The sequence below is a fragment of the Mobula birostris genome, chromosome 17 (genome assembly GCF_030028105.1).
Source record: "Mobula birostris isolate sMobBir1 chromosome 17, sMobBir1.hap1, whole genome shotgun sequence".
Lineage (NCBI taxonomy): Eukaryota > Metazoa > Chordata > Chondrichthyes > Myliobatiformes > Myliobatidae > Mobula > Mobula birostris.
This window is the reverse complement of record NC_092386.1, coordinates 817,031-840,585: the sequence shown is the minus strand read 5'-3', so window position 1 is coordinate 840,585 and position 23,555 is coordinate 817,031. Positions and strand designations below refer to the sequence as shown.

The 23,555-nt window shown below is 45.2% G+C and overlaps 1 protein-coding gene across 3 annotated transcripts in view; it reads left to right on the top strand.

Annotated features, from left to right (window-relative positions):
• LOC140211464 (UDP-glucuronosyltransferase 2A1-like) overlaps positions 1-23,555 on the top strand; it is a 202,022-nt gene that overhangs the window by 8,538 nt on the left and 169,929 nt on the right. The window contains exon 1 of one of the 3 annotated variants that reach the window (XM_072281173.1): positions 18,962-20,889. The exons of 1 other annotated variant lie outside the window; for it this stretch is intronic. In XM_072281173.1, coding sequence (XP_072137274.1) covers positions 20,184-20,889 — 706 coding nt within the window. In that variant the 5' untranslated portion in view covers positions 18,962-20,183. Of the gene's footprint in view, positions 1-18,961; positions 20,890-23,555 lie in introns of those variants that run through there. One more of the 3 variants, XM_072281169.1, reaches the window with a different exon arrangement.

Below are 23,555 nucleotides of genomic sequence, written 5' to 3'. Positions count from 1 at the left end.
GCTCTCCATGGTACACCTGTAGAAGTTTTCAAGTGTCTTAGGTGACAAACCAAGTCCCTAATGAAATCTAGTCGCTGTATTGCCTCCTTGATAACTGTATCAATATGTTGGGACTATAGAAAGGGTTGGATATTCAAAGATAGAACATAGAATAGTACAGCACAGTGCAGGCTCTTGGGCCCACAATGTTGTGCCGACCCTCAAACCCTGCCTCCCATATAAGCCCCCACCTTAGATTCCTCCATATACCTATCTAGTAGTCTCTTAAACTTCACTAGTGTATCTGCCTCCACCACTGACTCAGGCCGTGCATTCCACGCACCAACCACTCTCTGAGTAAAAAACCTTCCTCTAATATTCCCGTTGAACTTCCCACCCCTCACCTTAAAGCCATGTCCTCTTGTACACCTCTATCATGTCTCCTCTAATCCTCCTTCTCTCCAAAGAGTAAAGCCCTAGCTCCCTTAATCTCTGATCATAATGCATACTTTCTAAACCAGGCAGCATCCTGGTAAATCTCCTCTGTACCCTTTCCAATGCTTCCACATCCTTCCTATAGTGAGGTAACCAGAACTGGACACAGTACTCCAAGTGTGGCCTAACCAGAGTTTTATAGAGCTGCATCATTATATCGCGACTCTTAAACTCTATCCCTTGACTTATGAAAGCTAACACCCCATAAGCTTTCTTAACTACCCTATCCACCTGTCAGGCAACTTTCAGGGATCTGTGGACATGTACCCCGAGATCCCTCTGCTCCTCCACACTACCAAGTATCCTGCCATTTACTTTGTACTCTGCCTTGGAGTTTGTCCTTTCAAAGTGTACCACCTCACACTTCTCCGGGTTGAACTCCATCTGCCACTTCTCAGCTCACTCCTGCATCCTATCAATGTCTCTCTGCAATCTTCAACAATCCTCTACACTATCTACAACACCACCAACCTTTGTGTCATCTGCAAACTTGCCAACCCACCCTTCTACCCCCACATCCAGGTCGTTAATAAAGATCACAAAAAGTAGAGGTCCCAGAACAGATCCTTGTGGGACACCACTAATCACAATCCTCCAATCTGAATGTACTCCCTCCACCACCACCCTCTGCCTTCTGCAGGCAAGCCAATTCTGAATCCACCTGGCCAAACATCCCTGGATCCCATGCCTTCTAACTTTCTGAATAAGCCTACCGTGTGGAACCTTGTCAAATGCCTTACTAAAATCCATACAGATCACATCCACAGCACTACCCTCATCTATATGCCTGGTCACCTCCTCAAGGAACTCTATCAGGCTTGTTAGACACGATCTGCCCTTCACAAAGCCTTGCTGACTGTCCCTGATCAGGCCATGATTCCCTAAATGCCTATAGATCCTATCTCTAAGAATCTTTTCCAACAGCTTTCCCACCACATACGTAAGGCTCACTGGTCTATAATTACCCAGACTATCCCTACTACCTTTTTTGAACAAGGGGACAACATTCGCCTCCCTCCAATCCTCCGGTACCATTCCCGTAGACAACGAGAACATAAAGATCCTAGGGAGAGGCTCAGCAATCTCTTCTCTCGCCTCGTGGAGCAGCCTGGGGAATATTCCGTCAGGTCCCGGGGACTTATCTGTCCTAATCTATTTCAACAACTCCAACACCTCCCCTCATGACACCTAGGGACTTGAAACTGCTCACTCTCTCCAATTCTACTCCCTCTACGAGGATTGGTTTGTGTTCCCTATCCAACCCTTTCTATAGTCCCTAATCAACTCTTTGGTCTTAGTGACCTTGAGTGCAAGGTTGTTGCTGTGATACCACTCAACTAGCTGATGTACCTCACTCCAGTACACCCCCTCGTCTCCATCTGAGGTTCTGCCAACAATGGCTGTATCATCAGCAAATTTATAGATGGCATTTGAGTTATGACAAGCCACACAGTCATGGGTGTAGAGAGAGTAGAGCAGAGGGCTAAGCACACACCCCTGAGATGAGCTAGTGTTGATCATCTGCGAGGAGGAGACATCGATCCACACAGATTGTGGTTTTCTGGTTAGGAAGTCGAGGATCCAATTACAGAGGGAGTTACAGAAGTCTAGGTTCTGTAGCTTATCAATCAGCACTGTAGGAATGATGGTGTTAAACGCTGAACGATAGTAAACGAACTGACATGGGTGTTTGTATTGCCCAGGTGATCTAAGGCTGAGTGAAGAGCCATTGAGCTTGCGTCCGCTGTCGACCGATTGTGGCAATAGGCAAATTACAGTGGGTCTAGGTCCTTGCTGAGGCAGGAGTTCATTCTCGCATGACCAACCTCTCAATGCATTTCATCACCATAGATGTGAGTGCTACTGGGTGATAGTCATTAAGGCAGCTCACACTACTCCAAGTTGCTTGGCACAAGTTTTCAGAACCTTACCAGGTACTCTTTAGGGTTTGCCATCTTGTGAGGAGTCACTCTTCTGAAAGACAGCCTAACATTGGCCTGCAAGACAGAGATCACAGTGTCACTGTGTACATCAGGGTCCATCACAGCTGTAGTCATATTCTCCCTTTCAAACTCCAGTAGATGAACAGAACTGTTGGTTCAGTACCCTGTGTTGATTTATCAGTCCTGATTAAATACTGAGGCAGGATTTTGACCCAAAATGTCAATGATTCCAGATGCTGCTGGACTTGCCCGAGATTCCAACATCTATTGTCTCTTGTGTCTCCATCCTCAATCCTAATATTCTCTCCTAGAAGTTATGTAATTCCATTCTTTACCATAGGATCCAGCCATAGGGATGTCCCGCCAATAGGGCAGTGATCCTCTTTTGGCTCCATCTTTTGTTTGGCACTGGGGTCACACTTACTAACTTCAATCCATAGCAACAATTTCCAAATCTCTAGAAATGTTGGACCAACCACAGTTCCATGAGGACCCCTTTCAGATCACTGGGATGCAGTGTGCTAGCTCCCAAGGCTCGGTCAGCTTCCAGTACTTGTATCTTATCTAGTACAGGTGTTGCAGGACTGTGAACTTACAGAATATTTATTGATTCATCGAGGACTTTATCCCAGACAAAGTACGATGACCTGGGGGTAAGTGGACTGGACCTGTTCTAACACACACTAACAAGTACATGTAAATAATTGCTTCATTGTGTGTGTCAAACTTTCCTCAACGCTGTCCAATCTGTGAATATTTGATACATCAATTTGATCCCTGCACTGATGGGGTAGTTTTCTGCTGTTTGGTTCTGAGGAATCCTCAGTATACCCCCATACCCTATTACAGAAATTAATTTGTTACAGAAATTCAATAAAAGTTGGTCACAAATAAATCTTGTTTACGAACCAATGATTGGTTAGAAATGCAGACAGAGCAAAGAGTTAAATTGTACCACAGATAAGAAATCCAGAAGCGTGAAGAATGCAGGACTGAAGGTGCTGTATTTAAATGTGCGTAGCGTTCAGAATAAGGTGGACAAACTCGTGGTGCAATTAGAGATTGGCCAGTATGACATTGTGGCCATCAGTCGTGGCTGAAAGAAGGCCATAGATGGGAGTTTAACATCAAAGCATATATGTTGTATTGAAAGAACGCAGGTAGGCATAGGCGGTGGTGTGGCCCTGTTGGTAAGAGATGGAATTACATCTTTATAAAGAGGTGACATAGGATCAAAGAATGATGAATCTTTGTGGGTGGATGGTAAAAAAAACATTATGGGTATCATATATAGGCCTCCAAATAGTAACCATGATGTGGGGTTGAGATTACAAAGGGAGCTGGAAAAGGCATGTAATAAGGGTAATGTTACAATTCTAATTAAAATCGTTGCGGATTTTAACATGAAAGTGGATTGGGAAAACCAGGTCAGTACTGAACCTCAAGAGAGAGAATTTGTAGAACGTCTAAGGGATGGCTCTTTGAAAGAGCTTGTTGTTCACCCCACTAGATGTGCTGGATTGGGTGTTGTGCAGTGATCCAGAGGTGATAAGAGAGCTTAAGGTTAAGGAACCCTCAGGGAAGAGTGATCACGATATGATGGAGTTCACGTTGAAATTTGAGAGGGAAAAATAAAATTCAATGTGACAGTATTTCATAGTCAAGTAACAAGTGAAGTCAGAGCCAAAGTAAAAGCAAAAGAGAGGGCATACAAGGAAGCCAGAGCTAGTGGGAAGATAGAGGATTGGGAAGCATTTGAAAACTTGCAGAAGGAAACTAAGAAGGTTATTAGGAAGGAAAGGATGAATTATGAGAGGAAGCTGGTGACTAATATCAAAGAAGATATGAAGAGCTTTTTTAAGTTTATAAAGGGTAAAAGAGAGTTGAGGATAGATATAGGACCAATACAAAATGACGCTGGAGATATCGTAATGAGAGATGCAGAGAGGGCAGAGGAACTGAATGTGTATTTTGCATCAGTCTTCCCAGTGGAAGATGACTGCAGTATACCGGACATTCAAGAGTGGCAGGGAAGCGAAGTTTGTGCAGTGAAAATTATGACTGAGTAGGTGCTCAGAAAAATTATGACTGAGAAGGTGCTCAGGAACCTTAATGGTCTGAGGTGGATATATCTCCTGGATCTGATGGAATGCACCCTCGGGTTCTGAAAGAAGTAGCTGGAGAGATTGCGGAGGCATTAACAATGAGTCGTGCAGGACTCCCAGAAGGTGAATTTACAGGTTGAGTCTATGGTAAAGAACGTGAATGCAATGTTTGCACTTTCTTCAAGGGGAATAGAATAGAAAAGCAAGGAGGTAACGCTGAGCCTTTATAAGACACTGATCAGGCTTCATATCAAGTATTGCCAACAGTTTTGGGCCCCGTATCCTAGAAAGGATGTGTTGTCATCTGAGAGTCTGCGAATGAAAGGGTTAACATACGAGGAGCATTTGGCAGCTTTGCGCCTGTACTCACTGGAATTTAGAAGAATTTGGGGGGCTCTCATTGAAACCTACCAAATGTTGAAAGGACATTGAAAGATATGGAGAGGATGTTGCCTCTGGTGGGGGTATCCAGAACTAGAGGTCACAGCTTCAAAATTGAAGTACAGTCTTTTAAACCAGAGGTAAGGAAGAATTTATTCTAGACAGAGAGTAGTGAATCTGTGGAATGCTCTGCCACAGACAGCGGTGGAGGCCAAGTCCGTGGGTATATTTAAGGCGGAAGTCGATAATTGCCTGATTGGTCGGGGCATCGAGGTTATGGCGAGGAGGCAGTTGTATGAGGTTGAGTGGGATCCGGGATCAGTCATAATGGAATGGCAGAGCAGGCTCAGTAGGCCGAATGGCCGAATTCTACTCCTTTGTCTTCTGGTCTTACGGTCTTTTCTTCCTTGAGAGGGTAAGGGGGTTTAGGTGATGAGAGTAACGTACCATAGGCTCCACAACTCCAGGGTGACAACATCCTGTCCAGATAAAAGGTAGCCAGGGGTAAATTCAATCCACATATATCCAGTATGTGCATTTAGTAACCATAGAGATGTTTCAGAGGTGCTATGGACACTCACTATGTACTAGTTTTCTCTCTACACTTCATCATTCTCATGTTATCTGTCTGACATCAGCACTTTTCAGGGGTAGCTACATGTAATTTTGGCACATTATGGTTTGTTAAATTGATCATCAGTTAAGTTGATCATCAACACATTGTAAAATGACACTAGTACCTGGCAACCGTACTGTAGGTGCCGTGTGCCTCCCGGCTACTGCTGCATTCTCCGCAAATCGGTACAGTATCTGTCCACGGCCTGGGTGTTGGGGTGGTGGGACACTGGGGTGTCATCTCGTCGTCTGTTTCCATTAGGCCAGGCAGCTCATCTTCTCCTATGACTGCCCGCCTCGATGTCGAAGGTCGAGGTTCGTCGTCTGCTGTGGCTGATGTGGAAGGCTTGCTTGACTGCTGAGCCTCGCGCATTTTTCTATCACACAGTTGTTTGTAAGGACTCAAACCATCTTGCAAATATCCCCCAACCCTATGTAGCCTTTCAAAAGTAAAGTCGTACTTTATCATTGCAGCAAAAATCTCACGCAGTTGCTTCACGTTCATTTCGCTGATGAATTTGGTTTCGATTGCTATCCTTTCTTCTTCCAATTGCATCAGCTCTTTGTCTATCAGTTCTTGGTTATGGGATGTCAAAACCTCTTCAACATTATCTTCGTCAACTTCCACAAGCCAAACTCACTCTGTCCTTGCTTCATTCACCACGATCGAAACGCTTAATTATGTCTAGTTTTACGCTAAGTGTAACACCCTTACGAGCTCTTTTAGACTTTTCCGATACCATAGAACTCATCTTGCAAACGGCTGCTCACAGGTGCGTGTTTAAGCAATGCCGGCGAGAATCCGGGGGAGAGCGGCTGCCTTTCATGGCGTGCTGATTTTTTTCGCGCACTGAATTTTTTATCGCATGCTGCTTGTTTTTCGTAACAGTGAAAACGCCTTCTGAAAGCGAAAACAGGGTACTAATGTAGGTCTTTCGTAACAGTGAGGTTTCGTAAAGCAAACGTTCGGAAAGCGAGGGACACCTGTAATCCGTTCCCCGGGTGCAGAAGGATCGCCCTGTGCTCGAGGCACTGGATGGGGTAACCTGTTCATATGAGGGAAGCTGGTTTCCGGAATAGGACTATGTCAATTGTGTTTGTCATTGCAGCTGCTGAGCGAAATGTTGTGTGACAGCCGTGACAAACATGACTATTTCCATCATAGGGTTTTCCACAGCCCGTCAGCTAGGATTTTAGGATAGAGTCTCACAGGGAGAAATGGAGGGGGAGGCAGATCTACTTCTATTTTTGGTGTTTTTCCTACTCCATCTTAGGTTTAGCTTTTGGTGGCACGTGCCTTTTGGCCACTTTTTGCCATTCACACTGCCTGTTGAAGGTATCCAACACCCCCAACCCCGCCTCCACTTAGAAGTTTTCATGTTTTCTTTTACAACATTGAATCACAGTGGATTTAATTTGGCTTTTTTGACCCTGATCAACAGAAAAAGACCCTTTCATGTCAAAATGAAAACAGGTCTCTACAAAATGAACCAAATTAATTACAAATGTAAAATACAAAATAATTGATTACATAGGTATTCACCCCTTTTTAGTAATTTAGTAATTAGTACTCAGTATTTAGTAATTGCACCTTTGGACGCTGCAATTTTTCCCCATTCTTCTTTACAAAACTGCTCAAGCTCTATCAGATTACATGGGGATGTGAATGAACAGCCCTTTTCAAGTACTGCCACAAATTCTCAATTGGATTGAGGTCTGGACTCTGACTTGGCCACTCCAGGACATTAACTTTGTTGTTTTTAAGCCATTCCTGTGTAGCTTTGGACTATGCCTGGGGTCATTGTCTTGCTGGAAAACAAATCTTTTCCAAAGTCACAGTTCCCTTGCAGACTGCATCAGGTTTTCCTCCAGGATTTCTGTGTATTTTGCTGCATTCCTTTTACCCTCTACCTTCACAAGCCTTCCAGGGCCTGCTGCAGTGAAGCATCTCCACAGCATGATGCAGACACCACCAGGTTTCACCGTAGGGAGGGTGTGACTTTTACGCCAAATGCAGTATTTACTCTGATGGCCAGAAACCTCAATTTTGGTTTCATCAGACCAGGGAACCTTCCTCCAGCTTTCAGAGTCTCCCATATGCCTTCTGACCAACTCCAGCTGAGCTTTACTGTGAGACCTTTTCTCTTTGCTGCTCTCCCATGAGCTGTGACTGGTGAAACACCTGGGCAACAGTTGTTGTATGTGCAGTCTCTCCCATCTCAGCCACTGAAGCTTGTAACTCCTCCAGAGTTGTCATGGGTCTGTTGGTGGCCTCCCTCACTAGTCCCCTTCTTGCACGGTCACTCAGTTTTTGAAGATGGGCTGCTCTAGGCTGATGTTCCGCGGTGTCATATTCATTACATTTCTTGATGAATGACTTAGCTGTACTCTGAATGATACTCAGTAACTTTGAAATTTTCTTGTATGCATCTCCTGACTTGTGCTTTTCAATAATCTTTCTGCGGAGTTGCTTGATGTGTTCTTTGGTCTTCATGGTGTAGTTTTTGCCAGGATACTAACTCAGCAGCAATTGGACCTTCCAGATACAGGTGTATTTTTTCCACATTGAATTGAAACACTTTGACTGCTCACAGGTCTCCAAAGACAAATTTCCGTTTAATTAATTATATGACACCTAAAACCAGTTGGCTGCACCAGTGATGATTTGATGTGACTATTTAAGACAGTGAATACTTATGCAATCAGCTATTTTGGGTTTTATATTTGTAATTAATTGAGATCATTTTGTAGAGATCTGTTTTCACTTTGATACAGAAGAGTCTTTTTCGGTTGATCAGTGTCAAAAAAGCCAAATTAAATCCTCTGTGATTCAATGTTGTAAAACGATAAAACATGAAAATTTCCAAGGGAGGTGAATACTTTTTATAGGCACTGTATTAAAACACCACATCATGTATTCTAAAACCACTAGCAAGTTTTATTTAAATCAGAAGAGCCTACATAAGGTCAGTCTCCTTGCATCCATCTTTAAGAATCATGAGAAAAGGTGGAGCGATGCGTTAGTAAATTAGCTGATGATTGGGGTGTTCTAGATAGTGTGGAGGGCTGTCAGAGCTTACAGCGGGTCATTGATAGGATGCAAAACTGGGCTGGGAAGTGGCAGATGGAGTTCAACTCAGATAGGTGTGAGGTGGTTCAAATGAAAGGTCAAATATGACGGCAGAACATAGTATTAATGGCAAGACTCTTGGCAGTGTGGAAGATCAGAGGGATCTTGGGGTCCGAATCCACAGAACCCTCAAAGCTGCTGCACAGGTTGACTGTGTCAACAAGGCTTACAGTGCATTGGCCTTCATCAACCATGGGATTAAGTTGAAGAGCCGAGAGGTAATGTTGCAGCTTTATAGGACCCTGGTCAGACCCCACTTAGAGTACTGTGCTCAGTTCTTGTCAGCTCACTACAGGAAGGATGTGGAAGCTATAAGAAGAGTGCAGAGGAGATTTACAAAGATGTTGCCTGGATTGGGGAGCATGCCTTATGAAAACAGGTTGAGTGAACTCGGCCTTTTCTCCTTGGAACGACGGAGGATGAGAGGTGACCTGTTAGAGGTGTATAAGATGATGAGAGGCATTGATCGTCTGGATAGTCAGAGGTTTTTTCCCAGGGATGAAATGGATAACATGAGAGGGCACGTTTTTAGGTGCTTGGAAGTAGGTACAGAGGAGATGTCAAGGGTGAGTTTTTTACGCAGAGAGTGGTGAATGCGTGGAATGGACTGCCGGCGAGGGTGGTGGAGGCAGATGTGATAGGGTCTTTTAAGAGACTCCTGGATAGGTACATGAAGCTGAGAAAAACAGAGCGCTATGGATAACCCTAGGTAATTTCTACAGTACGTACATGTTCGGCACAGCATTGTGGACCGAGGGGGCTGTGTTGGGCTGTAGGCTTTCTATGTTCCTACCTGCTGTCTCCAATTTCCAAACATACCTAGTCCACTAGGGAGCCTGGAGGCACTAGGGTCTCACCCAGAAATTGCATACTTTACCCTCTTCTCAGTATGTTTATTCATTGGAACCTTTGTCGGTGGATCCGCTGGTCTCGAGGTTGGACTGTATCTCTTCTCTTCAGTATAGTGCCAGTGGCATTTGCTCATTTGCTTTCATTACTATCCATTTCTCACCTATTAGTTTAAGACCATAAGATATAGAAACAGAAGCAGCACAGGTTAACATAATACTTTTGAAGTGCCAGTGGCCTGGTTCATTTCCTGCCGCGGAGTTTGTATGTTCTCCTCGTGACAGCGTGGGTTTTTCTGGGTGCTCCGATTTCCTCCCACGTTCCAAAGACATGCAGGTTAGTAGTTTACATGGGTGGAATTGGGCTTGTTAGGTCGCAAAGGTTTGCTTCTGTGCTGTATCTGTATATGAAAATTTATCAATAAGTGAACTTTACCCAGCAAAACTCAAATTCCTTTCTGCTGGGAGCCTTTGTTTGGAGACACTCAGGCTCCTGTTTGTGCTCTTGTTTTTTTACTGGTGGGCAGCTCCCGAAAACGTGCTGATTTGTCCGGCGGAGGGAAGCCATTGGATCAATGCCAAAGCTATAATTTTTCTATCTCTGTCCCTTTTGTAATCGAGAACTCTGGAGTCAAGGACATCTCACTGATTACATGTGGCAATTAAGACCATAGCCACAAGAGATTCTGCAGATGCTGGAAATCCAGAGTAACACACACAAAATGCAGAAGGAACTCAACAGGGCAGAAGCCTACGGAGCTGAATAAACAGCCGACATTCCGGAACGTTACCTTGTCAGAGCGGGGAAAGCGAAGGTGAGCAGACATGTAGGCAGAGCACCCCTGTAGCCATTCCCCGGAATAATAAGTTTACCGACCTGGATACTGTTGGCGGGGACGACCGACCAGGTGTGAGCCACGGTGGCAGGGCCTCCGGCACGGAGTCTGACCCTGTGGTGCAGAAGGGTGGGACGGATAAGAGGAGAGATGTCATCATTGGAGACTCTATAGTCAGGGGAGCGGACAGGAGATTTTGTGGACGTGAGAAGGACACCCGCATGGTTTGTTGCCTCCTGGGTGCCAGGGTCCGGGATGTCTCTGACCGGGTGCACGACATCCTGATACGAGAGGGAAAGCAACCAGAAGTCGTGATACATGTTGGGGCCAACGACATAGGCAGGAAGAGGGATGAGGTCCTGAAGTGTGAGTTTCGGGTATTAGGCCGAAGGCTGAAGAACAGGACCTCAAGGGTGGCACTCTCAGGATTGCTGCCAGTGCTACGTGACAGTGATGGTAAGAATTGGAGGAGATGGCAGTTGAATGCGTGGCTGAGGAGTTGGTGCAGGGAGCAGGGTTTTAGATTTTTAGATCATTGGGATCGCTTCTGGGGAAGGTAGGACCTGCACAGATTGGATGGGTTGCACCTGAAGTCGAGGGGGAGCAATATCCTTGCAGGTAGGTTTGCTAGCATGGTTCAGGAGGGCTTAAACTAATTTGCGAGGGGTTGGGACCCACAGCGATACAGCAGTGAAAGAAGTGCATGGAGTAAACCCGGATCTAACAAACAGAGAGGCTTTGAGGAAAGAGAAGCAGAATAAACATTGTAAAGACAGTAAGGTAGAAGGGCTGAAATGTGTGTACCTCAATGCAAGAAGCATCAGGAACAAAGGTGATGAACTGAGAGCTTGGATACATACATGGAATTATGATGTAGTGGCCATTACAAAGAATTGGCTGGCAACAGGGCAGGAATGGATTCTCAATATTCCTGGATTTCAGTGCTTTAAAAGGGATAGAGAGGGTGGAAAAAGGGGAGGAGGGGTGGCATTACTGGTCAGTGATACTATTACAGCTACAGAAAGAGTGGGTAATGTAGCAGGATCCTCTTTTGAGTCAATATGGGTGGAAGTCAGGAACAGGAAGGGACCAGTTACTCTATTGGGGGTATTCTATAGGCCCCCTGGTAGCAGCAGAGATACAGAGGAGCAGATTGAGAGGCAGATTTTGGAAAGGTACAAAAATAACAGTGTTGTTATCATGGGTGACTTTAACTTCCTTAATACTGATTGGCGCTTGATTAGTTCCAAGGGTTTAGATGGGGCAGAGTTTTGTTAAGTGTGTCCAGGACGGATTCCTGTCACAGTGTGTGGACAGGCCGACTAGGGGGAATGCCATACTAGATCTAGTACTTGGTAATGAACCGGGTCAGGTCACAGATCTCTCAGTTGGTGAGCATCTGGGGGACAGTGACCACTGCTCTCTGGCCTTTAGCATTATCATGGAAAAGGATAGAATCAGAGAGGACAGGAAAATTTTTAATTGGGGAAAGGCAAATTATGAGGCTATAAGGCTAGAACTTGCGGGTGTGAACTGGGATGATGTTTTTGCAGGGAAATGTACTATGGACATGCGGTTGATGTTTAGAGATCTCTTGCGGGATGTTAGGGATAAATTTGTCCCGGTGAGGAAGATAAAGAATGGTAGGGTGAAGGGACCATTGGTGACAAGTGAGGTGGAAAATCTAGTCAGGTGGAAGAAGGCAGCATACATAAGGTTTAGGAAGCAAGGATCAGATGGGTCTATTGAGGAATATAGGGAAGCATAAAGGAGCTTAAGAAGGGGCTGAGAAGAGCCAGAAGGGGGCATGAGAAGGCATTGGTGAGTAGGGTAAAGGAAAACCCCAAGGCATTCTTCAATTATGTGAAGAAAAAAAGGATGATAGGAGTGAAGGTAGAACCGATTAGAGATAAAGGTAGTAAGATGTGTCTGGAGGCTGTGGAAGTGAGCGAGGTCCTCAATGAATACTTCACTTCGGTATTCACCAATGAGAGGGAACTTGATGATGGTGAGGACAATATGAGTGAGGTTGATGTTCTGGAGCATGTTGATATTAAGGGAGAGGAGGTGTTGGAGTTGTTAAAATAGATTAGGACAGATAAGTCCCCGGGACCTAATGGAATATTCCCCAGGCTGCTCCACGAGGCGAGAGAAGAGATTGCTGAGCCTTTGGCTAGGATCTTTATGTCCTTGTTGTCCACGGGAATGGTACCGGAGGATTGGAGGGAGGCGAATGTTGTCCCCTTGTTCAAAAAAGGTAGTAGGGATAATTATAGACCAGTGAACCTTACGTCTGGAAAACTGTTGGAAAAGATTCTTACAGATAGGATCTATAGGCATTTAGAGAATCATGGTCTGATCAGAGACAGTCAGCATGGCTTTGTGAAGGGCAGATCGTGTCTAACAAGCCTGATAGAGTTCCTTGAGGAGGTGACCAGGCATATAGATGAGGGTAGTGCTGTGGATGTGATCTGTATGGATTTTAGTAAGGCATTTGACAAGGTTCCACACGGTAGGCTTGTTCAGAAAGTTAGAAGGCATGGGATCCAGGGAAGTTTGGCCAGGTGGATTCAGAATTTGCTTGCCTGCAGAAGGCAGAGGGTGGTGGTGGAGGGAGTACATTCAGATTGGAGGATTGTGACTAGTGGTGTCCCACAAGGATCTGCTCTGGGACCTCTACTTTTTGTGATTTTTATTAACGACCTGGATGTGGGGGTAGATGGGTGGGTTGGCAAGTTTGCAGATGACACAAAGGTTGGTGGTGTTGTAGATAGTGTAGAGGATTGTCAAAGATTGCAGAGAGACATTGATAGGATGCAGGAGTGGGCTGAGAAGTGGCATATGGAGTTCAACCCAGAGAAGTGTGAGGTGGTACACTTTGGAAGGACAAACTCCAAGGCAGAGTACAAAGTAAATGGCAGGATACTTGGTAGTGTGGAGGAGCAGAGGGATCTCGGGGTACATTTCCACAGATCCCTGAAAGTTGCCTCACAGGTGGATAGGGTAGTTAAGAAAGCTTATGGGGTGTTAGCTTTCATAAGTTGAGGGATAGAGTTTAAGAGTCGCGATGTAATGATGCAGCTCTATAAAACTCTGGTTAGGCCACACTTGGAGTACTGTGTCCAGTTCTGGTCACCTCACTATGGGAAGGATGCGGAAGGATTGGAAAGGGTAGAGAGGAGATTTACCAGGATGCTGCCTGGTTTAGAAAGTATGCATTGTGATCAGAGATTAACGGAGCTAGGGCTTTACTCTTTGGAGAGAAGGAGGATCAGAGGAGACATGATAGAGGTGTAAAAGATAATAAGAGGAATAGATAGAGTAGATAGCCAGCCCCTCTTCCCCAGGGCAGCACTGCTCAATACAAGAGGACATGGCTTTAAGGTAAGGGGTGGGAAGTTCAAGGGGGATATTAGAGGAAGGTTTTTTACTCAGAGAGTGGTTGGTGCATGGAATGCACTGCCTGAGTCAGTGGTGGAGGCAGATACACTAGTGAAGTTTAAGAGAGTATTAGACAGGTAAGTGGAGGAATTTAAGGTGGGGGCTTATATGGGAGGCAGGGTTTGAGGGTCGGCACAACATTGTGGGCCGAAGGGCCTGTACTGTGCTGTACTATTCTATGTTCTATGTTCAATGCTTGAAGTCCCATCAGGTGTGTACCATATAGCCTACATTAGAATAAGGGACTGCTTTATCTTTTAGTAACAAGTCGTTGCTAACGCTATTTGGTGAGTATGGATCTATATATGTGTGTGTAAAAGTTCGGACTCTTCCAGTGAAAGAACCATGAAACTTACTTCCCTTCTCCAGTGTTTTTATTAATAAATTAGTTGTGTAAACAGGCCACATACACAACAAATTGGCGATCAGGATTATGAACCTGCATCTTACCGGAACACCGTGTTTTAGTTGATAACAACACTCGGAGGAGAAGAGAGAGAAGGGAAATGAATAGGAGCGACACACGCATCTAGACGGAGTACGCTCCCTGCGCTAGCAAAAAGGACACGTAAGTCAAGTGAAACGTGCAGTGACTGCTAGGAGCTAGCTAAAAAGGAAACAAGGAAAGACGGGGCTAAATCAACGTAACAAAGATGGCAATGATTGGAATCATGACAGCATTTGATAGTGGCATTGAAAACTGGGTGACTTACATTGAAAGAGTGGAGTTATATTGTGATGCTAACGCTGTTAATGATGAAAAGAAAGCCAGCGTCTTACTCCGGCCTCGTCAACACTGAAATGGCGTTTTCCTCCACTGAAAATGGAGCTTTTCTGAAACGCTCTCCAGAGTGTATAAATCTGAAAACGCCGGCTGGGTAGTGTAGTGTTTATGGGGTAATCGGAGCTTTTTAAAAACACTGTCATGACATACCGGAACAGATGGTGGTGGCAGATCGGCATTTCATTGTTTTCTTGAACTAAGAGGAGGAAACGGAAATAGTATACCATTTCTTCTTGGCTTGTTTTCTGTAGCTGTGTCCTGCGTGCCTGCCCAGTAGGAGGAGATTTACCCAAATACCAGTTTTAATGAGAATGGAGGTATTTTCAGAAATGCCTGGTGCGAACACCTATCGTTTTATCGCAACACTAGCGTTTTCAAAATTCACCGGCTCAGTGTGGATTTAGCCTCAGTGTTATGGGAGCAAGAACTTCCGGGCTGCTATGGAGCTTGTTAACCCCTGAAAAGCCAGCTGACAAAACGTTCAAGCAAATAGTAGACACTCTCCAACAGCATTTAAACTCCAAACCACTGGTCATTGCTGAAAGATTTAAATTTCACAAACAGAATCAAAGCAAAAATGAAAGCATTTCTGAATATTGTGCTGAATTGCGCAGATTATCAGAACATTGTCAATTTGGAGCTGGACTATTGGACGTACTGAGGGACAGGTTCGTGTGTGGCATGCACTGTGAAACCACACAGAAGAAGCTCCTGGGTGAAAAAGACCTTACATTCGAGGACGCGCTGAACATTGCAATATCAATGGAAACAGCAGCACAGGGTGCTTCAGAGATACAACAAAAATCGCTGGAATATGCTACAAATAAAATGTCACTGAACAAAAATGGAGGAAAGAAATGTCACCATTGTGGGAATGTGTCACATGACCCTAAGGACTGTTGGTTCCAAGAGAAACAATGCAGAAACTGTGGCAAACAGGGCCACATTGGCAGAGTATGCAAAGCTAGTAAACAGCAGAAAAAGGACAAAATACAGAGAAACAAGAAACCCCAGCAAGGAAAACACAACAATGTACACAAAATGGAAGAAAGCAGTTCTGATGAATACGACTCAGACAACAGTGAATTGTCGTGTCTGCAGCTTCACGGCGTGAAAGAGACAGATGATCGAAGAGTAATATGGATCACACCACAAGTGGCAGGCGTGAGACTGAAAATGGAGTTGGACACAGGCTCAGCTTTAACAGTGATCTCTGTACACAATTATACATGACTGTTTTCTCACATACCTCTGAAGTGAACTAAACTGCTAGAGACTTACAAAGAGTGCATCCCAAAGCTAAGATTAAAGTGACAGTGACCTACGGAGACAAAACACAGCAGCTGAACCTCTATGTATTGAAAAATGGAGGACCACGGTTGCTGGGACGTGAATAGCTCAGGAAAATCCAGTTGGACTGGCACACCATCAAGGCGCTAGTTGTGTCAGCAAAGGAGGGCAGCAAGGCTACATCTGAGAGACTGTCACAAACACTTGCTGACTCTGAGGAAGTGTTCATGAAAGGAATAGGAACACTTCAGGGCATGAACGCAAAGATTGAGATTAAGAAAAATAAATGTCCGAAATTTCACAAAGCCAGACCAGCACCATATGCAATCCGTCTTACAGCGGAGGCAGAGCTGAAAAATCTGGAGCAGACTGGGGTCCTGTCAAAGGTGGATTGGAGTTAATGGGCCACGCAGTGATGAAGAAAACCTCCAGCACAAAACCAGGAAAACAAAGCAAGGTGCGCATATGTGGAGACTTTAAAGTGACTGTTAACCCGGTTCTCCGCACAGTACAGTATCCTCTACCTCGTATTGAGGACATCTTTGCTTCCCTGTCAGGAGGGGAACATTTCACAAAAATCGATTTGGCCCAGGCTTATCTCCAAATGGAAATCGATGAAGCATCCAAGATGAAATACCTGACAATAAGTACACAGAAAGGACTTTACCAGTACAACAGGTTGGTGTTTGGGATAGTATCAGTTCCTGCAATCTGGCAAAGGGCAATGGACCAGGTCCTGCAGGGGATTCCAGGGACTCAGTGTTATCTGGATGACATCATTGTCACCGGCAAAGATGATGACGGACATCTTTCTAACCTTGAACAAGTGCTCACCAGGTTACGAGAATATAGGCTCAGAGCTAATTGACAGAAATGTGAGTTTTTCAAAAAGGAAATCTCCTACTGTGGGCATGTGATCAACAAGGATGGCTTACACACGTCTCAAGACAAGATAGAAGCGGTGCTTAAGGCACCACCACCTGAAAATGTGTCTCAGCTGAGAGCATATCTTGGACTAGTGAACTATTACCACAAGTTATTGCCTCACCTGTCCACAGTCCTACAGCCACTAAATGCACTATTACAGACAGGGACACAATGGAAGTGGACTGAGAGCTGTGAGAAAGTGTTTCAAAAAACTAAAAGACTCATAACTTCGGAAGGAGTGCTCGCGCACTTTGACCCCTCCTTACCAATCCGACTGACTTGTGATGCCTCACCCCATGGGATAGGAGCTGTGTTATCACACAAGTTTCCAGATGGCTCCGAAAGACCAATAGCCTTTGCCTCAAGAATGTTAACTTCAGCTGAACACAACTACGCACAGATTGACAGAGAGGCCCTAAGCCTCATGTGGGGAGTCAAGAAATTCAGTCACTACCTGTATGGTCAAAAGTTTACCCTGTTGACTGACCATCAGCCTCTCATGTCAATCTTCAACCCAGGAAAAGACATTCCAGTGATGACAGCACAAAGGCTGCAGCGATGGGCTCTTTTCTTAGGAGGTCACAGGTATGACACTGAACACAAGGGGACCAAGCTACACGGCAACGCAGATGGTTTGTCACATTTACCACTGCCCACTTCTGAGATAACTACACAAATGTATTCAGCAGAGGTCTTTCACACAACAATAGCTGACCTATTACCAGTGACAAACAGCCTCATTGAAAGGGGAACACGCAATGACCCTACGTTGTCAAAAGTGTATGACATCACGGTAAAGGGATGGCCAGCGCGGGGTAACACACTGTTTCCAGCCTTCTCAGCGAGGAAGGAGCAGTTGTCAGTGTGTCAGGGAACACTAATGTGTGGCTCACGAGTTGTGATTCCTCCCAAGCTACACACCAGGGTGCTGGAGGAACTGCACGAGGGGCACCTCGGTACCTTGAAGATGAAAGGTCCTTCCCGTACTTATGTGTGGTGGCCAGGAATTGATAAACAGATTGAGGACTTGACCAAGAACTGCTCTGGATGTCAAAAGGCCCAGAACACACCACCAGAAGCCCCTCTCCATCCGTGGGAGTGGCCCTCATCACCATGGCAACGAGTGCACATGGACTTTGCTGGAGTATTCATGGACTCTATCTCTTTAATCGCCTTCGATGCACATTCCAAATGGCCAGAGGTCATCAAAATGAAGACAGCCACATTGGAAAAGACCAAACAACAGGAATTCTGCAGATGCTGGAAGTTCAAGCAACACACATGAAAGTTGCTGGTGAACGCAGCAGGCCAGGCAGCATCTCTAGGAAGAGGTACAGTCGACGTTTCAGGCCGAGACCCTTCGTCAGGACTAACTGAAGGAAGAGTTAGTAAGAGATTTGAAAGTGGGAGGGGAAGGGGGAGATCCAAAATGATAGGAGAAGACAGGAGGGGGAGGGATGGAGCCAAGAGCTGGACAGCTGACTTCACCTGTGAGTCGGCTGGGGTGATATACTGCGTCCGGTGCTTCCGATGTGGCCTTCTATATATAGGCGACACCCGACGCAGACTGGGAGACCGCTTTGCTGAGCACCTACGCTCTGTCCGCCAGAGAAAGCAGGATCTCCCAGTGGCCACACATTTTAATTCCACATCCCATTCCCATTCTGACATGTCTATCCACGGCCTCCTCTACTGTAAAAATGAAGCCACACTCAGGTTGGAGGAACAACACCTTATATTCCGTCTGGGTAGCCTCCAACCTGATGGCATGACATCGACTTCTCTAACTTCCGCTAATGCCCCACCTCCCCCTCGTACCCCATCCGTTTTTTATTTTTATACACACATTCTTTCTCTCACTCTCCTTTTTCTCCCTCTGTCCCTCTGACTATACCCCTTGCCCATCCTCTGGGTTCCCCCCCCCTTGTCTTTCTTCCCGGACCTCCTGTCCCATGATCCTCTTGTATCCCTTTTGCCAATCAGCTGTCCAGCTCTTGGCTCTATCCCTCCCCCTCCTGTCGTCTGCTATCATTTTGGATCTCCCCCTCCCCCTCGCACTTTCAAATCTCTTACTAACTCTTCCTTCAGTTAGTCCTGACGAAGGGTCTCGGCCTGAAACGTCGACTGTACCTCTTCCTAGAGATGCTGCCTGGCCTGCTGCGTTCACCAGCAACTTTCATGTGTGTTCCTTGGAAAAGACCATTACAGTTCTGAGCACCATGTTCACCAGGAATGGCATGCCAGAACAAATCTGTACAGAGAGTGGATGGCAATTTATCGCTGAAGAATTCCAAAGTTTTGTGAAGAACGATGGGATCAAGCACTTTACATCTGCCCCTTACCATCCCTCCACAAATGGCTTGGCAGAAAGATTTGTGCAGACGTTCAAGAAAGCCATCAAGTCAATGGACAGCGAAAATCGACCACTGCAACACAAGATAGACAGCTTCCTCCTTGCCTATCGTAATGCAGTACACGCAACCACGAATCAGACTCTAGTGATGATGTTTCTGAACAGGAACCTAAGGTCCGGCATGGATCTTCTCAAACCAGATGTACGGCGTGATGTGGAGAACAGAGAGTTCAAACACTTGAATGCTAAGTCCACCCGGAGCTTCAGTGTGGGACAGTCAGTTCTTGCAGGTGATTACCGGACTGAAAAGTGGCAGCCGGGTACAATTTCCACCATAGACAGGCCACTGATGTATACAGTGGAGGTGGGAGAGAACGTATGAGACGTCACGTGGACCAAATCCTGGATGCTCAGGTGAAAAACACAACAACACCTTGCCTGGACTCCCCTGACATAGAAGCAAACACTCCTGATGTGATCACATCAGCCTCATCCACAGATAAGCCTGTCATCAGTGCTGGGGACCCACCTGATGTACCTGTGTAGACTCATTACCCAAAGCAAACGTTTCTGGACAGACGTCACCTGGAGAGGCAGAGAAGACCTCCTCAGAGTTTTGAGTTAGAAATGGGTCTTAGACCAAAAGTAAAAAGTAAAAAAAAGGCTTGTTATAATTTGATATCATTAAGTTACTTTGTTAAAATGTGTGAACAAATGGTAGGCGTTTGTATGTTAAGGATAAACATATTTGTTTGGCACAGTGCCCCAGTAAAGAAAACAGTTGATACACTATTAAAATAAAAGGGGAGGAGGGTACCGTAGAGCCTATACAGTATTAGAATAGGGGACTAGTTTATGCTTTAGTACCACGTCGTTGCATGCGCTATTAGGCGCGCATGGATTTATATATCAGTGTGTGTAAAAGTTTGGACTCTTGGACTCTTTCTGTATTTAGTTCCCGTCTCCAGCGTTTTCATTAATAACTTTGTTGCGTAAACAGGCCACATACACAACAAGGTGACCAGAACTTCAGCTGGGAGCCGTTGCTCGGACACGATGCAACTCGGGCTCCTGTTTGTGCTCTTGTTTTTTTACCAGCGAGCAGCTCCCGAAAACATACTGATCTGGCCAGCGGAGGGAAGCCACTGGATCAATGCAAAATCTATTATCAATGAACTGATCGCCCGGGGTCACAATGTCACGGTGGCTGTAAATTCAGCGTCACTTTTCGTCAACTACTCCGAGCCCTCACCCGTACAGTTTGAAGTATTTCAGGTGCCGTTTACCATAGTGGATAACGATGCCTTTTTCAACGATCTAATAGAATTCTGGACAAATGAGAAGCCTTTCCTGTCCCACTGGGGTGCCTACAGAAAATTTTCAAAGATCATGGAAAATGCTAAGAAAATGAGGCGAGAGGTCTGTGACGGGTTATTAAAGAACGACAAACTGCTGGAGAGACTGCGGGAGTCTGCGTTCAAAGTGTTGTTGAGTGATCCTGCCTGTTGCTGTGGAGATATTCTGGCCCTGAAGCTGGGCATTCCCTTTATCTTCAGTCTGAGATTCTCCCCGGGGTTTGTTGCGGAGAGACTCTGCGGGCAGCTGCCTGCTCCTCCTTCCTATGTACCGACTTCTCTGTCAGAGTTTTCTGATAAGATGTCTTTTCCGGAGAGAGTTCAGAATGTGTTTTACACTTTTATGTATCAGTGGATAGTTGAAGAAATATGGTCCTATTGGAATTCGTATTACAGTGAGGTTTTAGGTAAGGATGACCGTTTTCTCCTGTTAAATGGCATAAATACAACTGTGCAATTTAGTGCGTATACGTTACCATACGATCATAAGGCGTCGGAGCTGAAATAAAGTATAGTACTCCACCCACTGAGTCCGCACTTCTGTTACGTAATAGCTTCGTTATTATCTCTCTCTACACAATTCTCCTGATTTCTCGCAGTAACCTTTGGCGCCCTGACGAATCAAGAGCCGATAAACTCAATAGTTAGGGGGTCAGATAGGCGATTCTGTGGACGCAGTCCAGACACACGGATGGTAGTTTGCCTCCCTGGTGCCAGTGTCCGGCATGTTTCTGATCGCGTCCAAGATATCCTGAAGTGGGAGGGTGAGGAGCCAGAGGTCGTGGTACATATAGGTACCAATGACATAGGTAGGAAAAGGGGAGAGGTCCTGAAAGGAGAATATAGGGAGTTGAGAAAAAGGACCGCAAAGGTAGTAATCTCGGGATTACTGCCTGTGCCACGCGACAGTGAGAGTAGGAATGCAATGAGGTGGAGGATAAATGCATGGCTGAGGGATTGGAGCAGGGGACAGGGATTCAAGTTTTTGGATCATTGGGACCACTGATTGATCTGTACAAAGGGGACGGGTTGCACTTGAATCCTAGGGGGACCAATATCCTGGCGGGGAGATTTGCGAGGGCTCCTGAGGTGACTTTAAACTAGAATGGTTGGGGGGAGGGAATCAAATTAAGAGACTAGGAGATGGGAGGTTGATGTAGGGGAAAAGGAAGAAAATGATAACAAAGTTGTTTGTTCCATTAAGGATAAACAGAGAGTAGGAGGTGGAGAGTTTCTTAAATGCATCTATTTTAAATCTAGGAGCATTGTAAGAAAGGTGGATGATCTTAGAGCATGGATTGATACCTGGAAATATGACGTTGTAGCTATTAGTGAAACGTGGTTGCAGGAGGGGTGTGATTGGCAACTAAATATTCCAGGATTTCGTTGCTTCAGGTGTGATAGAACAGGAGGGGCAAGAGGGGGAGGTGTTGCATTGCTTGTCAGAGAATATATAACTGGGGTGCTCTGGCAGGATAGATTAGTGGACTCGTCTAGGGAGGCTATTTAGGTGGAATTGAGGAATAGGAAAAATGTTGTGACGCTTATAGGGTGTATTATAGACCACCTAATGGGGACCCAGAACTGGAGGAGCAAATTTGTAAGGAGATATCAGATATTTGTAGTAAGCACAAGGTTGTGATTGTGGGAGATTTTAATTTTCCACACATAGACCGGGAAGCCCATTCTGTAAAAGGGCTGGATGGTTTGGAATTTGTCAAATGTGTGCAAGGTAGTTTTTTGGAGCAATACATAGAGGTACCAACTAGAGAAGGGGCAGTGTTGGATCTCCTGGATTGGGACAATTTGTTTAATGGGAAGGATGTAATAGAGAAATGAATGTCATTTAAACGTGTGTAGCGGTGTGCCTCAGGGATCTGTACTGGGTCCAGTGTTGCTTGTTATGTATATTAATGATCTGGATGATGGGGTGTTAAATTGGATTAGTAAGTATGCAGATGATACTAAGATAGGTGGCGTTGTGAATGATGAGGTAGGTTTTCAAAGATTGCAGAGAGATTTAGGACAGTTAGAAGAGTGGGCTAAAAGATGGCAGATGGAGTTTAATGCTGATAAATGTGAGGTGCTACATTTTGGTAGGACTAATCAAAATAGGACATACATGGTAAATGGTAGGGCATTGAAGAATGCTGTAGAACAGAAGGATCTAGGAATAATGGTGCATAGTTCCCTGAAGGTGAATCTCATGTGGATAGGGTGGTAAAGAAAGGTTTTGGTATGCTGGCCTTTATTAATCAGAGCATTGAGTATAGGAGTTGGGAAGTAATGTTGAAATTGTATAGGGCATTGGTAATGCCAAACTTGGAGTATTGTGTACAGTTCTGGTCACCAAATTATCAGAAAGATGTCAATAAAATTGAGAGAGTACAGAGGAGGTTTACTAAAATGTTGTCTGGGTTTCATCTCCTAAGTTACATAGAAAGGTTGAACAAGTTAGGTCTTTATTCTTTGGAGCATAGAAGGTTGAGGGGGGACTTGATAGAGGTGTTTAAAATTATGAGGGAAATTGATAGAGTTGACATTGGTAGGCTTTTTCCATTGAGAGTGGGGAAGATTCAAACAAGAGATGAGTTGAGAGTTAAAGGACAAAAGTTTAGGGGTAACATGAGGGGGAACTTCTCTACTCAGAGAGTGGTAGCTGTGTGGAACGAGCTTCCAGCAGAAGTGGTTGAGGCAGGTTTGATGTTGTTGTTTAACGTTAAATTGGATAGATATATGGACAGGAAAGGAATGGAGGGTTATGGGCTGAGTGCAGGTCGGTGGGACTAGGTGAGAGTAAGAGTTCGGCAGAGACTAGAAGGGCCGAGATGGCCTGTTTCCATGTTGTAACTGTTATATGGTTATATAAACCTCTTCTTTAAGTATACCCAATTATTTGGCCTCCACAGCCGTTTGTGCCAATGAATTCCACAGATTCACCTCCCTCTGGTAAAGAAATCCTCCTCATCTCTGTTCTAAAGGGACATTCTTGTACTCTGGTACCAGAGTCTCCCATTAGAGGAAATATCCTCACCACATCTTCATTCCCCGTTTAGAAATGGCAGAGCAGACT